This window comes from Cupressus sempervirens, chromosome 11 (genome assembly GCF_028749045.1).
Source record: "Cupressus sempervirens isolate cs-2001-9-10 chromosome 11, ASM2874904v1, whole genome shotgun sequence".
NCBI classification, from domain to species: domain Eukaryota; kingdom Viridiplantae; phylum Streptophyta; class Pinopsida; order Cupressales; family Cupressaceae; genus Cupressus; species Cupressus sempervirens.
Genome location: NC_143128.1, coordinates 547,437,389 through 547,452,957, shown reverse-complemented (window position 1 = coordinate 547,452,957; position 15,569 = coordinate 547,437,389). Strand labels below are relative to the sequence as shown.

Genomic DNA, 15,569 nt, shown 5'->3' with positions numbered 1-15,569 from the left:
AACTTATTTTCATCATTCGGAGATCTTCAGGCACCTAGAGTTATGTTATTTGAGGAAAGGGGTGTTTTTCCTATACATAAAGGCCTTTTAGTTGAGAAGATGCCATTTTATAATAAAGGCATATTCTCCCTTTTGGGTTTGATTGGCTTTGAGAGGGAGATAAAAGGAGATGTTGGCTCATTCTTTCATCATCTTTTACATCTTCATTCTTGGTATTTGTGATTTTGCTCTAAGGAGCGATTCTAGAGGACTGGGACGCAAACCCCAAAGCCTGGCCATTGGGATGCAAACTCCAATAGATGGTTTTGGCAACATTCTACAGTATTGTTTCAGCAGTTGACAAAGATTGTTAAGTTCAACGTTTGGGGGTGCTTGTGCATTGCATGTTGGGGGTCTTGTTTGGCATGTTGGGATCTTCTTATTGCCTTGGTGTGACTATAGCAGCCGTGCGGCTGCCTTTCAGCTAGCATGTGGTTTGTTGGTTGGCTTACATCAGCCATCTCTACCCTTTTGGTGCATGGCTGGTCCATTCTTGCAGCTGGCGTCATCATTCCTTGTTGTAAACACTTTTGCTGGCATACTGATTGCATATCTTGCTTGGTACGATTTGTAGCTATTTTGGCTAACTGCATATTATATTATTGCATGTTGTTTCTAGTCTATTTCATATTTGTTGCTGCTATTAATTATTGTTTTACTTATATCTAGAAAATACACAAAAAAAAGAAACAATCCTTCTGCAACTTCTGTCTAATTCTCTAAGACCACAAGGAAAGCACAAGAAAATCTATTATTTTAATTAAAATATACAGAAGTTCAGTGAAAGGATCCTTTTGGGATTTTTCAATGGTATTAGAGCCTGAATCCTACCAGCTTGTAGGGTTTCAATGAAATTATCACAAGTTATAGAAAAGGGTTTGATAATTCATTTCAGCATTCGGCATCTATTTTTATATATCTTCTATGCATCTTGGTGGAGAAATACACAGGTTCTATGAGTGCATGAGAAACTAGTGGTGAGTAGAGGCTACTAGAGACACAAAGACACTAGCTATGGGTGAGGCATAGTGTGCTGTTGGTGATGACATGCCTACACAGGCAGAGGAGAGAGAGTTCACGAGAACTCTAATTGCTACGCAGCCCAGGATAGTTACATGATACCCTGGAGTGGATGGAATTGGATAGGCGTGGAGGTAGACAGGAAAGACAGGGAAGGAGCAGGTCGGTTTCTATTGCGAGAAGCTAGCGCAATCATCGATCCCATGTCTAAGTAGGGAGCTCCCTTCATTCCCATATGCAGGAACATCCACATGTTCCTGCTCTGGATAGACCATTATTGCCTCAGTTTGGGCAAGTTGAGTGGCCGGCATAGGTGGAGCCACCTGAGGTTGGATTTTAGGATTTAGTCATGGCAGCTACAGATGAGTGGAGAGCCCTATGCCCAGAGATTAGGGATGTTTTTCCTTTTTCACATTATTGTGCACAACGTAGGGTTAACACTAGGTTTAGAGGAGACAGGGGCTACAAACTATAGCAGAACAATGACCTCAGTAGAGCCATTGGGAAGATCACGCTAACTACCTATGATGGCATAGGTGATACAAGTGCACGAGTTTGGGTGCACAAGCTGGATATCTATTTATCATTGAGACCTATGCTTGAGAGAGAGGCTATACAGTTTGCAGTTTTGCATTTAGATGGGGTTGCCTATGATTGGTGGCACCATGGATTGGTCACCCAGGATCACGCAATGGTTCACTCCTATGCTCAATTCACTGAGTGGCTCATTGCTAGGTTTGATCATAAAGACACAACGCTTTACTACTGGGAGTTGGCATGTATTTGGCAGACGTGGAACATGGAGTCTTTTGTGAATGAGTTCCAGCGCATTGCAGTCATGGTTCCAGACATGTCTCATGACCGTTGTGTGACGTTGTTCATAGAGGGTTTGCAGGACAAGCTGAAGGAATTTATACGAGCATTCAGGCCAGCCACCCTCAAGGAGGCCATTGATGTTACATTTAGATCGGACAACCTTCCTACTCCTTATCAGGCACATAAGAAACCTTTCAGGGATTCTCAGCCTCCCCGGAAGGCCAACACTTCCTAGGGCAGAGGGGTACCACCTTGTAGACCACCTAGGATGGACCAGGAGTTGAGTAATGAGCTGAGGAGGAAGAAACTATGCTTCTCCTGTAAGGATCCATGGGAGCTTGGACATCATTGCTTTGGCAAATGCAAGGTTCATTTGATAGAGGTGACATCTAATATAGGTGACAAGGAGATACTTGATATTGATACTGAGGATAGTCCAAAGGAGGTTGAGCAGGGGCATCCACAGTTAGAGCTAGACACTTTGGAGCCTTTGGCGTCAATTAAAGTGACTATGGCTACTCTCTCCAATTATCCTAGGTTTCATGCCTTTCGTTTGAAAGGTACATTGAGAGGCTAACAGGTTGTGAGCTTAGTAGATATAGGTGCCACGCACAACTTTATTGACCATAAGCTAGTTGACAGGCATGGGGTTCTGGTCCAAGGAGTTCGTTTGTTTTGGAGTGAAGGTTGCAGGTAGTGCCGTTTTGAGCTGTACTCGGAGGATTCCTCAACATAGCATCCAAATGGGGGACTATACCATATGATTTTTATGCGCTATTGTTGAAGGATTATGATGTAGTTTTGGGCATGCAGTGGTTACAGGGTATTGGACGATACATCATTGATCACCACCGCATGCAGCTGGAGTTTCTTTCTAGAAGAAAGAAGGCTATCTCGAGGACGGCTTTAGACGGTGGTCCTAAGGAGGTAACTTCCCATAGGACGGAGACTATCATTCGTCATGATGACATACTTTGGGCTATACATTTTGTGAAGTCCAAAATACCTGCACCTCAGGATGGTAGGGCCTTTTATGTAGACATACAGTTAGTGATGGATCAGCATGGTTGAGTCTTTGGTGACATACCTCCTAGTATGCCTCCTGATAAAGGTTTCGAGCATGGGAAAGAGATGAAGGATGGGGCTAATCCTGTGAGTACTACCCCATATCATCATCCTAGAGCATACAAGGATGAGATTGAGAGGACCATCCATGAGTTACTGGCTATGGGATTCATTCGTCCTAGCTCTAGCCCTTTTGCTTCTTCTATGGTGCTTGTTAAGAAGAAGGATGGGACTTTGCGGATGTGTATTGATTGCAAAGCCTTGAACAAAAAGACAATCAAGAATAGATACCCCATTCCAAGCATTGATGAGTTGTTAGATGAGCTACATGGAGCTATCTACTTCTCGAAGATTGATCTCCATTCAAGCTATCATCAAATTCGTGTGCGAGATGGGGATGTGCACAAGACTGCTTTCCATTGTCACTATGGGCACTATGAGTTTCTGGTGATGCCTTTTGGCCTCACTAATGCACCTGCCACCTTCCAATCCTATATGAACCACATCTTCAACAAGTAGTTGAGGAAATCGGTTCTAGTGTTTTTTGATGACATATTGATTTACAGCCGGCCATGGGAGGATCATCTTAGACACATGGAGGAAGTGCTTAACATCATGGAAAGCCAATCTCTATTTGCTAAGTTGTCCAAATGTGAATTTGGACTTAGAGAGATTTTATACTTGGGTCACGCGCTCAGTGCAGAGGGAGTGAAAGTGCATTAGGATAAGATTCAGGTGATTGGCTCTCTCCCAAGAACATTACTAAGTTGCGTGGGTTCCTTGGTTTATGTGCCTATTATAGGAGGTTTGTGAGAGGATTCTCTCAGTTAGTAGCACCTTTAATAGATCTCACGAAGAAGGGAGCTTTTAGATGGATAGAGCAGGCATAGGGAGTCTTTGAGAGACTCAAGGAGGTTATGAGCACTTGTCCAGTTTTGGCACTCCCTAATTTCTCGCAGCCAGTTGTACTCGACTGTGATGCTTCAAGTGAAGGCATAGGGGTTTGCCTACGAGAGTAGGAAGCTGTAGGATAATGAGAGGTTGTATTCCACATATGATAAGGAAATGTTGGCTATCATGGATGCATTAGCCAAATTCAGATAGTATCTTGTTGGCAGCAAATTTGTTGTGAGGATAGAGCATAATAGTCTAAAATATTTCCTTGATCAGACAAAGCTTAATGATAGGCAACAAAAGTGGGTAAGCAAGGTGTAGGTGTATGATTTTGACATAGAGTTCATCAAGGGGAAGAACAATATTGTTGCTGATGCACTTTCTAGGAAGCCATCACTTGCTGCCCTATGTTCATTGAGCGAGATTTCGGCAGATTGGTTGCCTATCATGCATGCGTTAGCCAAATTCAGATAGTATCTTGTTGGTAGCAAATTTGTGGTGAGGACAGACCATCATAGTCTAAAATATTTCCTTGATCAGACAGAGCTTAATGATAGGCAACAAATGTGATTAAGCAAGGTGCAGGCATATGATTTTGGCATAGAGTTCATCAAGGGGAAGAACAATATTGTTGCTGATGCACTTTCCATGAAGCCATCACTTGCTGCCCTATGTTTATTGAGCAAGATTTCGACAGATTAGAAGGTTCAACTTTTAGTTGAGTAATCCAAAAATTAGCATGCTTGTGAGATCATTGATGGGTTAACACAGGATGACGGATATAGTGTAGTGGATGATGTCATCTACTACAATGGTAGGGTTACCTTTTTCCCGAATCACAGTTGAAGGAGCATGTTTTGCATGCTTACCATGATACTCATACAATAGGACATCCGAGTTATGGTAAGACCTATAGGGTAGTACGGGAGAGATTCTCTTGGAAGGGTCTCAAGGGTGATGTCTTATGCCATGTTCGTGAATGTATGACTTGTTAGCAGAATAAGTTAGAGCATACTTTCCCAGTTGGATTGTTGCAGCCTTTGCCTATACCAGAGCAGAAGTGGACAAGGATATCTATTGACTTTATTATAGGTCATCCTCAAGTTTAGGGGAAAGACTGTATTTATGTTGTGGTGGATAGGATGACTAAGTACGCCCACTTCTTTCCTATTGTAGTAGACATTACAGCTTTACAGGTAGTAAAGTTGTTTTTTAGAGAGATATTTAGACTCCATCGTCTCCCCAAGACCATAGTGAATGACAGGGACAACAACTTCATGAGTTCCTTCGGGCAGGAACTTTTTAGGCTAGTAGGCACAGAGTTGACCCCCAACACTAGCTACCATCCTCAGATGGATGGACACCCCTCAAAGCTCTTTATGGCTACGAGGCATTATCTTTTGTTTATTTGGCTTTCAGTGACAGCAGAGTTACCTTGCATAGGTTTGGCTGCAGGAGAACCAAGATATCATGAGATCTCTTAGGGAGAACTTGCAGCATGCTCAGAATCAACAGAAGATGTATGTTGATCGACATAGGACGAAGAGAGCATTTAAGGTGGGTGACATGGTTTTCCTTTGTCTACAACCTTACAGATAGAGCACCCTTAAACGAGGAGTAGCTACAAAGCTTAAGCCTCGTTTTTATGGACCTTACAGAGTACACAGTCAAGTTGGAGAGGTGGCCTATGGGATTGAGTTACCACCAGATAGTAGGGTTCATAATGTGTTCAATGTGTCATGCCTGAAGAAGGCACTGGGGCAGCATATTACAACATCACGCGATTTACCTCCTTTGGATGAATAGGGTAAATTGACTTTGGTCCTTGAGGAGATTTTGGAGGTCAGGGAGAGACGATTGAGGAGTAGGGTGATTCGGGAGTACTTGGTGAGTTGGAGAGGTCTACCCATAGAGGACACCACTTGGGAGGGTGAGTCCATTTTGCAGCATCCAGCATTGCAATTGCTTGTGGGCAAGCATCTCTGAGAGGGGAGGACTGTCATGTCCCCTCTCTCGTTTGACTAGCAGAGTCATGAGAGTTGGCCCATTATTGGAGTCTCATAGGCTAGCAATGGTGGATAGACTCATATTGGATCCTTAGTGACCGGAGTTGGTTCTACAATCATTTTGAGAGCCAATTGTGGCAGTTCCTTAATTTTAGGGATTTTCCTAAAATTTAGTAGGTTGTGGCAGTGGTCAGATTTGAGGCTCCTTGGGACTAGTATATGGTTTTAGTTTCAGGGTGACAGGGTATATTCTTTAGTTTCTAAGAGCATCCTTAGATTTTAGGGATGGGACTGCCAGTTGGCCCACATTGCCCGACATCAGTCACAGGGAGGTGACAGGACCAGTTCATTGGTTATTTGGTTGGTTTGGCTTTCTAGTTGAATAAATATAAATATTTTTAATATTTCCTAAGTTTGCATTTAAATAAATTAAAATAAAGCTATTTATATAGCTAATTGGAGTAATAAGGGGATTTTGGCTTCATCTGGTCAGACAGGCCTATGTGTTATAGCTCGTTGGAAAGGTCTTGAAGTATTATAACTTATTTTTGTCATCTGGAGACCTTCGAGCACCTAGAGTTATGTTATTTGAGGAAAGGGGTGTTTTTCCTATACATAAAGGCCTTCTAATTGAGAAGATGCCATTTTATAATAAAGGGAAAGACGTATTCTCCCTTTAGGGTTCGATTGGCTTTGAGAGGGAGATAAAAGGAGATGTTGGCTTATTCTTTAATCATCTTTTACATCTTCATTCTTGGTATTTGCAATTTTTCTCTAAGGAGCAATTCTAGAGGATTGGGATGCAAACCCCAGAGCAAACTCCAATAGATGGTTTCCGCAACATTCTACAGGATTGTTTTAGTAGTTGACAAAGATTGTTAAGTTCAGCATTTGGGGGTGCTTGTGCATTACATGTTGGGGGCCTTGTTTGCCACCTTGGGATCTTCTTGCTGCCTTGGTGTGACTATAACAGCCATACAACTGCCTTTTAGCTGGCATGTGGTTTGTTGGTTCGCTTACATCAACCATCTCTACCCTTTTGGTGCGTGGCTGGTCGATTCTTGCAACTGTTGTCATCATTCCTTGTTTGTAAACACCTTTGTTGGCATACTAATTGCATATCTTGCTTGGTACGAATTGTAGCTATTCTGGTTGACTGCATATTATATTATTTCACGCTGTTTCCAATCTATTTCATATTTTCTATTGTGGTTAGTTATATTTTTACTTATATTTGGAAAATACAAAAAAGAAAAGAAAATAAACAATCCTTCTACAACTTCTGTCTAATTCTCTAAGACCACAAGGAAAGCACAAGAAAATCTATTATTTTAATTAAAATTTATAGAAGTTCAGTGAAAGATCCTTTTGGGATCTTTCAATGGTATCAGATCCTGAATCTTGCCAGCCTGTAGGGTTTTAGTGAAATTATCACAACAGGTTACAGAAAAGGGTTTGATAATTCATTTAAGCATTTGACATCTGTTTTTATATATCTTCTATGCATCTTGGTGGAGAAATGTAACAATAATATGGAGATAGAGGATTCACAACAATGTGAGTAGACTGGAGCGATGGAAAACTGCAGACCGAAAGAGGAGAAGGAAGAATGATCTCCCAATCTTGAGAGGTGAGTGAAATATAAGAAAGCTCTCCATAAATGCTTGCTCAATTACGCAAGAGAGAGGTGGAGGAGAGTTACACAAAGCCATCGCTCAATAAAATTAAAAACCACCGGGTTCAAACATTTGAAATATTATCTTACAATAATAAAGTCCGATGGAAGAAGAAAGAAATATAGAGGCCTCCTCAAAACAAAATAATGAGCTATTGCCAATAAATAATAATAATGGTTTATCCTCTTAATGTTTTAATGTATAGGCACCATGGTATCTACATCTACTTGTATTTGCACGTACATGCACATATACATGCGTAAATTTCAATCGTATATTTCTTATGTATACGTTCTTAATTTAATTTCAGCATATATACATATACACGTATATACAAGTATAGGTATCTAGGTATCATGGTTTCGACATATTAAGACATGCCTAATAGACCAAGAGGCTCCACAAGTATCTCAAATAATAAAGGTAACAACTTGTTCTTACTTTTAAATAATGCTTGATGTTTTCCTTTATTGTTAAATGTTTTATATTATTTGGTTAGCTCATTGTTGTCCCTTAGTATACCCTTGCTTGCCTAGCTGCTTTCCCCTAGCTATGGTGGTTAAGACTCATACCCGTTGGCACAATGGTAGGTGGTGCCCTCATGCCCAATTCCTTCTTTGGCTATGCTTACCCCCCTTTGCTACATTCCTGCAAGGGAAATTTATCATGGTAATAATGTATTTGTGATCATTTAAAGAAATCAAAATTATCATAAGATCATATTAGCCATCCATTTCCAATTCACATGTCATCATAATGATTAACCACTATTCCAATTTCCCATGATATCATAACGAATAACCAACACTTCATTTTTACATGAAACCATAACGAATAACAAATTTAACCAATCATTCAACTTTGCATGAAGCCTCAACGACTATAAAGGAGCAATATAAAGTTGAGCCAAAAATTGAGATGTAACACCATGACAATGAAATTGCAATTGATATCGTGTGTAATTAGAAAAAAAAGAGTATTTGAATAGATAAAATTTACTGGGAACATTACAATATTCTTCATTTGAAGATTCAAAGAACTCTATCAGTTTTTGTATGTAAGATAAAAATGGTTTTCTTATATTCTGACAATGGATATTGATGGTATTAGTTATTCAAAGCCAATGAATGAGAAGAAACAAGCTTTTGGAACTAATTGTGTATGACTTTAATCATTGACGTTTCAAATCACTCTCAGTGATTCATCTTTACTGATTCCTGGCTTCTTACTCAAGATGAATCTCTTAGAGGGACTGAAATGTCGATTAAAAAAAGTCATACACAGTTTGTATCTACCAATATATATGTTATTCTTATTGGTAGTATTTTTAAGGATGCATTTAAAAGCTGCTTCTGTAGCTCTGCATAGTTTCATGGGACATCTTGATCTTTGTAGTGCTGCTCGCTAACTGAATTCTCAAAGAGAGTTTTTTATTTGGTGTATAAACAGCTTGAATTTCGTAATTGCAATTGAGTTGTTTCTTATTTGTAACTTATTTGTCCCTCTCTTTTATGTAGAACAGTATATTTAATAATGCCCTTGAACCTTTAAAAAAGAGGTAAGCTATTAAGTAGTCAAAGTAATGTAAGTGCGACTAGAACAAACTTGCTTGACAGCGGTAAGATTTAAAACATGTTACATGAGAAGCACTCAATGTCTTTATCATTTCTTCCTGTTTTTGGAGGTTATTACTCGGTTTCTCTTGCTAAGATGGGGAAAAGGTGACTTACATTTTAACTGATTTTAGTCCAATTTATTGAAAATTTCATGTCTTGATAGTGACTGCTGAAAGTCATGGATATTGCCTATGGAAGGATGTATTCTTGTGAAATAAAAATATGACTCAAGAAATATATTGTCTTGACTATTATTAAATAAGGAAAACTAAGATCACAACAACTCTTCAAGATTGAAAAATTTGTCAGACATGGCTAAAGACTTACAACATACTCTTTGGGAAAACCTCAATGTGTTTGTTATTTCCTCCTTCCTTCAGGAGGATTTGAACCCAATTTCCTTGATTTCAAAGGAAAAGCATCTGGCTTGAGTATTTATTGGTATTGGTCCAATTAGTTTTCAATTTATGTTGTGGTAAAGACAGTTGAAATTCATCTAAGGTGTAAATGGAATGATATATTTTTGTGGAATTTCACTGCTATAGAATTAATATTTGCCATATCCTAGTCAAGGACACAGACTCTATAAATTTATAGACTAAGATTGAACATTAAGGACAATGCAACAGCTATATACAAAACGCTCATGCAGGAATTATACTTTGTGATTGAAAAGTAAGATCAACCTTTTATTTCTCACAACAATATGTGACATCTCAAATTCATAATGTATTAAGTTCCGTGGGAAAATATGATAATATTTTTTGTATCCTAGTTGTGACGTCTTGATGATCTCATTAATACTGAATTTGATATTAGTGCAGGCATGTTCTTTTTCCGCAACTCTCAATGGAGCATGAAATTTTTGGATTTGTGGTGGAATAAAACTAGCTTTATTCGCCCCTTTGGGGAAAGTAAAAGTGGAGATAATGATGCTTTGAAGAACTTAATCAAAAGCATGTCTGTTGACGAATTGAAGCAGAATGTTTACATACCGGAAATGCAATGTATTTTCAATTCTTACCTTTGGACACCTTCATGGAAAAGTAGCCACCGATTAATGACATTGACAAGAACTGTTTGGAGAGGTGAGATGAATTATGTAATTACACATCTAAATCTTTTCAAATTTGTCTCTGGTATCTTTTTCTTTTTGGTGTTGGAATCACAAATTCAAATATCATATATGTTGTTTTCATTTGGTCTACCCATGGAGCATTTTTTCTTCAAAGGTATGCCCTTGATGTAGTATTGTGTTATCTGATCTCCATGTTGTTTGTCTGTTGATCTTTTTTGCCATGTTAGGACTCTCACTTTAGAATGATTTGGGGACTCAAATGTATTTTAATAAAGAAAATATATAAATTATTTTAGTATATGAAAATTGTACAAAATTGCAACCTTTTCAGAGACTGCTAAAGACCCCAGCTAAGAAGGGTTTACATGAAAAAAGTTTTCTTTGAATATATCACCAGTGAACATAGATACACACATGCGCACACTTCCATCTTGGAGAATCAGTGACAAACTCTATCGCATGAATGCAGTCAAGCTACTTATTCACTATAACTCCCAAGCTAGAGGCTAGCCCTAAGTTGAGTGATATTGCAGGGTTTGAATGCCTCAACCAATATAGGTGTCTTTCAATGACTTACAAATTCATCTAGACCCAAGGGGTCATTAGTGAACATACAAATTCAAAAGGATTGTGAACATAACCAAAATTGAAACATCAACAAGACAAAAAAAATTGACAGCAATAGTCTAGTACCCTAAGCTGAGGCATATGCTTAAAAAATAGGACGCAAAACTATTTTTTTCCAGCTAGCCACTAGATCTGGCTTAAGGGAATGTTGTCTCAAAAAAATTGTAGAAGTGCATACATTTCTAGATATTGAACTTGATTCAGCTGCTGGCTTGTATCAGATTGGAGAGCTGCAAGTGTATGGAGTTTACAACAACCATTTCCACAAACATTTGAGGAGGGCATATGAAATAGTAGTTTAGATTCTAGACAAGGTGAGTGATTTGAGATTTGGAATAAGTGCGTGTAAAGCCTGAAGACTGAGCTGGGCATTAGTTTGATGAAACTACTGCATCATGGCACCCTCTAAGACCTTTATGTAAGACATGGATGCCCAAGGTAACACAATTTGAAATATATTTTGTCAAATATACTTCAGTTGCAAAATCATTTGCTGGAGCTGCTTTCACATCTTCCTCATTTCTTTCTTTCTCCAATGGTTCCATATAAATATTCGATGACTGAAGCAAATCCCTTTAGAGATCTTGGGCACTGTCTTAAACAAAGTTTCCAGATTGTTGGTGACAGGAAACATGGAAATGGCTTTCTGGGATTGTAGGGACAGAATATTCTATGCTTATTTCGTGGCAATAAAAAATGGAAATCTGGAAGTACAAAAAATTATCAAATATTTATATGATAAGGCATTCACCAAATTCATTTTATAACCATATTAAGAAACATTAGAGCTAAATTTAGGTGAGACTTCAGTTAACATGCAAATTAGACTATATTTAGATAATAACAATCAAAATTTAATTTAAATCTAAATCACAAGGTTCAAATTCGAATTCGAGTTTGGCAATCATAAAATATAGCATAGGTAAAATTTCGGAGAAAAATTTAACAATAAATTTGCTTTATTTTTAAATTTAAGTAAATATATCTACAAAATTGTCAAAATAATTCAAGAGTGTTAATATAGTAAATTAACTCTATTATCTTAAAATAAGACAATATTATATTAATTATTTAAAAATATATTTACTAAATTAATTTAAATAGTTGATTTAATATAAGTGACATTAATCTAATATATATAATGCTAGAACAAAATTTTAATATAATTATGTATACTATACTTGAATAAATATAATACTTTAGAACTTATATTGTTAATAATTTAAATATATATATTAATAAATATTAATAAATATAATAGTTTTAAAAATAACTTAACTTTTCACAGATAAATCATATTGAAATCATATAACCAAAATAAATAAATAAAAGAAAAGAGGCAGAAGAAATTATGGACCAGTCTTGCTCGCTCATGTCATTTTTCTAACATGGCTCACATCGTAGACTTAGGTAGCCTGCTCAACCACGGGGAAGGTGCCATATCTTATTGTTGTGGGCTGTGGCATTCTTGTTTCTGACACCCTTTCCTCGTTTGCAATTCCTGCCATTTCCTCATTCCCACTCTCACATACCGTTCTAAATCATTCTTTTTCAATTCTTCTTTGATTGCCTACGATGGTTTGCACAGCTATGCACGATGATTGGTGTGTTTAATTGTGAATGTGAATCAAACCTATGATCAGACTGGTATACTAATGGCTATCGCCTATTCTCAGATTTGAAGTATACTGATATATTGTTTGCTTTGCAGATGATAATCAAGATCACAGATAAGTCTGAATAATAATTTTATTGAGGACTGAATGTCAAGTCCGAATGTATATAATTATATCTTGAAATTGCAGATCTGAAGAGGATAAAGCATTTATGTATTTCGATGCTTATCTCTTCATCCTTGGTCTGAATTTATAGTGCTATTGAGGCCAAGATCATGAACGGTCATGACTGTTCATAGTATATCTCCTAATGATTAGTCACGATGGTTCATGATGAGATGACTAATAGACCCCATCCTAATCTGGTGTGATTATGCACTAATTAAGTTTTATTTAAGACCTCCGATTTTGAAGGATTATATACTCAATCCATTTCAATATATTGAGGATGTAAACAATGTGATCAGTTTGATGAATAGATCATATACTCTATCCAAGAGATAATATGAACATACAAATTTGGTAAAATTAACTTATATGAGGTTCGATCAGATTCAAGATTCTTCCAAGAACAATAGTTCTGTTTGTCACATGCATTTGACATGATCTTAAGTCTGACCGACGCTACATATATCAACACTCCCTCCTTAGCTAGGGAAGACAGTTAAGTGTACATCAGTTTAGATATCACCTAACTCATGATATCAAAGAATATATAGAACATTAAGTCACATGACATTCTTATATCCTAGTTATGGTATGTGCATTGACATCACGTCTCATGATGTCTACCATAACGTGTCATGGCATGTCCACAAATATTATGTCACATAATATCCACCATGATTATCTCATAAAGAACATAATGATTTGTAGTAGATTTCACGTCTCATGATATCCATCAAAATGTTCAAGAGATACTATCATGACATACATACAAATATCAAGTCACATGATAGTGAACATTGTAAAACCTTACAATGTTGAATACAAGTGTATATTATCATAAATATCGTCAACTTTTAGTAATGTACATAGGAGACCTAGATAGTCATAGAGTCACACATAGGACAAAAGAGTTTTTACACATTAAACATCTTTAAAATATATATATTAGTGCAAATAAAACAATTTTGAGACTTCGTCTCAATAAATTACATTTCAACAATACCAAGATTCTTTCTGAAGTGCTCCACTTTAACTCTAGAGAGAGGATTGGTGAGAATGTCTTTTGTTTGATCACTTGTACTAATATACTCCAATTGGATTGCATTCCTTTCCACCATTTCTCTTGCATAGTGATAAGGAATCTCTATATGCTTAGATTGACCATGGAACATAGGATTCACTAAGAGCTTGATGCAACTCTGATTGTTGTAGTGAATAGTAGTAGGTTTCAAGGGCTCACCAAATAGTCCCACAATCATCTTTCAAAGCCATATTGTTTCTCTAGCTCCCATAGTAGCTGCAATGTTGTAATAATCCTCAACAGGCTATATCCTTATCAAACATCAATTTACTTTTCCTAATCAACAATTTGATATTTTGTCAGTCATTTGGCAGGCAAATTATTATCACTCAATAAATAATGCTTTAAATTCACAGCTAGCTGCTCACAATTTTAATTGATCAAGTCTTTATCAATTTCAACAAATGAACACCACTAAACATTTCAGAAATAATTCTATAATTGATGGCAATGCTACTAATATCCATTTTTAAAATTGTCTTTTGGAAATTTACAAGCATGCAATAATGAACCTAGAAATTGACTTCTAACAAATGAAATATGGATTGCAGCTCTCAAGAAATAATCCAATTTACTCGCAGGTTCAGAAATACATGCTCCTCACTTATAATTGCATGTGCTCTAAAACTTGATTGCTGCCCTCCAATAATTGATTGTAGCCTTTCACCAAGTCTGAAATCGTTGCCAAATATAGGGACAACAACCATAATACATTCCTCTTTAACCACACCAAACAGTAGACAATAATGGCATTCCAAATCATAAATTCTCCAGCCACAATGAAATTCTCAGGTACAATACATAACAGTCGGGAAATAATTTAATTAAGACAATTCTCAGAATTAATTCACAATACCTCAGCTGTGAATTACTAGACACTTAATTCCTAACCCTTATACTTCAACACGGGCAAAGAAATCGACAAACTTAAAAACTCTTCGCAAGCAACAAAAGGAAATAATCAATCGGATGCTTTACTCATCAAATGGGCTCATATTTATAATCTCCAAATGGCACGAAGTTTCCCAAATGAACTTCACTTAAGAAGCTTCCCACACACAACATTAAAACATAATAAAGTGCCATTATAAACTAATTTATAAATTGCTTTTGGCTCCGAAAATGACCTTTTCCACCACAACTTCAAATTCTAACATGTAAGGTCATTGTTTCTTGTTCCCATGATTTAAAATTTTTCGTCCCGTTTCCAATGAGCTATGATACTGAGGTGACCAACCAACAACACTAACCAAAATAACAACGTCAACATATTTAGATGAATAATATTAATAAATCACCCATCTTGCGAAACCAACTGAAGAAACATCAAAATCGAAATTTGACAACACCAAACTGATCTTGATGATGAAAAACGATGAATGAACTTGACAAGGTGACTTACTATAAATAGACACTCCCTCCAAGATTCTTGGAGCCCAAACTGAAAGCCTGTAATAAAAACTGAGGGAATCCCCCAACTCCTCTAACTCAATTGAGCTCATCGAAACCAACAGATTAACTTACTATAAATAGTAAGTCCCTCAAACGGAGCCAAAACACACCATAGCTTGATGGAAAGCCTATAACCACACAACTAAGACCCTCAAATCCTATTGTCAACTCATGAGGGTCGCGATGGTGAACTGACCTGGCCAACTACAAGAACCTGCTATAAATAGGGACATTATAGATGTATTCTGCTTCTATATAACTTTGTGCTATGGAAGACTATTTCCTTCTTATCCAAGATATCTTGGTTGACCCCAAACTAAAGCAACATCCTAATGTGCTCTTTCGATCAGACATACTTCCAGCCCAATCTGAATTTGAGTATCCATGTAGATCTAGATCAACTTTCTTATATATG

At 37.2% G+C, this 15,569-nt stretch overlaps 1 protein-coding gene across 5 annotated transcripts in view; it reads left to right on the top strand.

The window, feature by feature from the left end:
* Positions 1 to 15,569, top strand: part of LOC149530789 (galactomannan galactosyltransferase 1-like) — a 219,139-nt gene that overhangs the window by 123,526 nt on the left and 80,044 nt on the right. For all 5 annotated transcript variants that reach the window (XR_016358563.1, XR_016358564.1, XM_089809218.1 and 2 more), the window contains exon 3: positions 9,957 to 10,220. Coding sequence is in view for 3 of the 5 variants with exons in the window: in XM_089809218.1 (XP_089665344.1) it covers positions 9,957 to 10,220 (264 nt within the window). In the remaining 2 variants the exon portion in view is untranslated. The remainder of the gene's footprint in view (positions 1 to 9,956; positions 10,221 to 15,569) is intronic.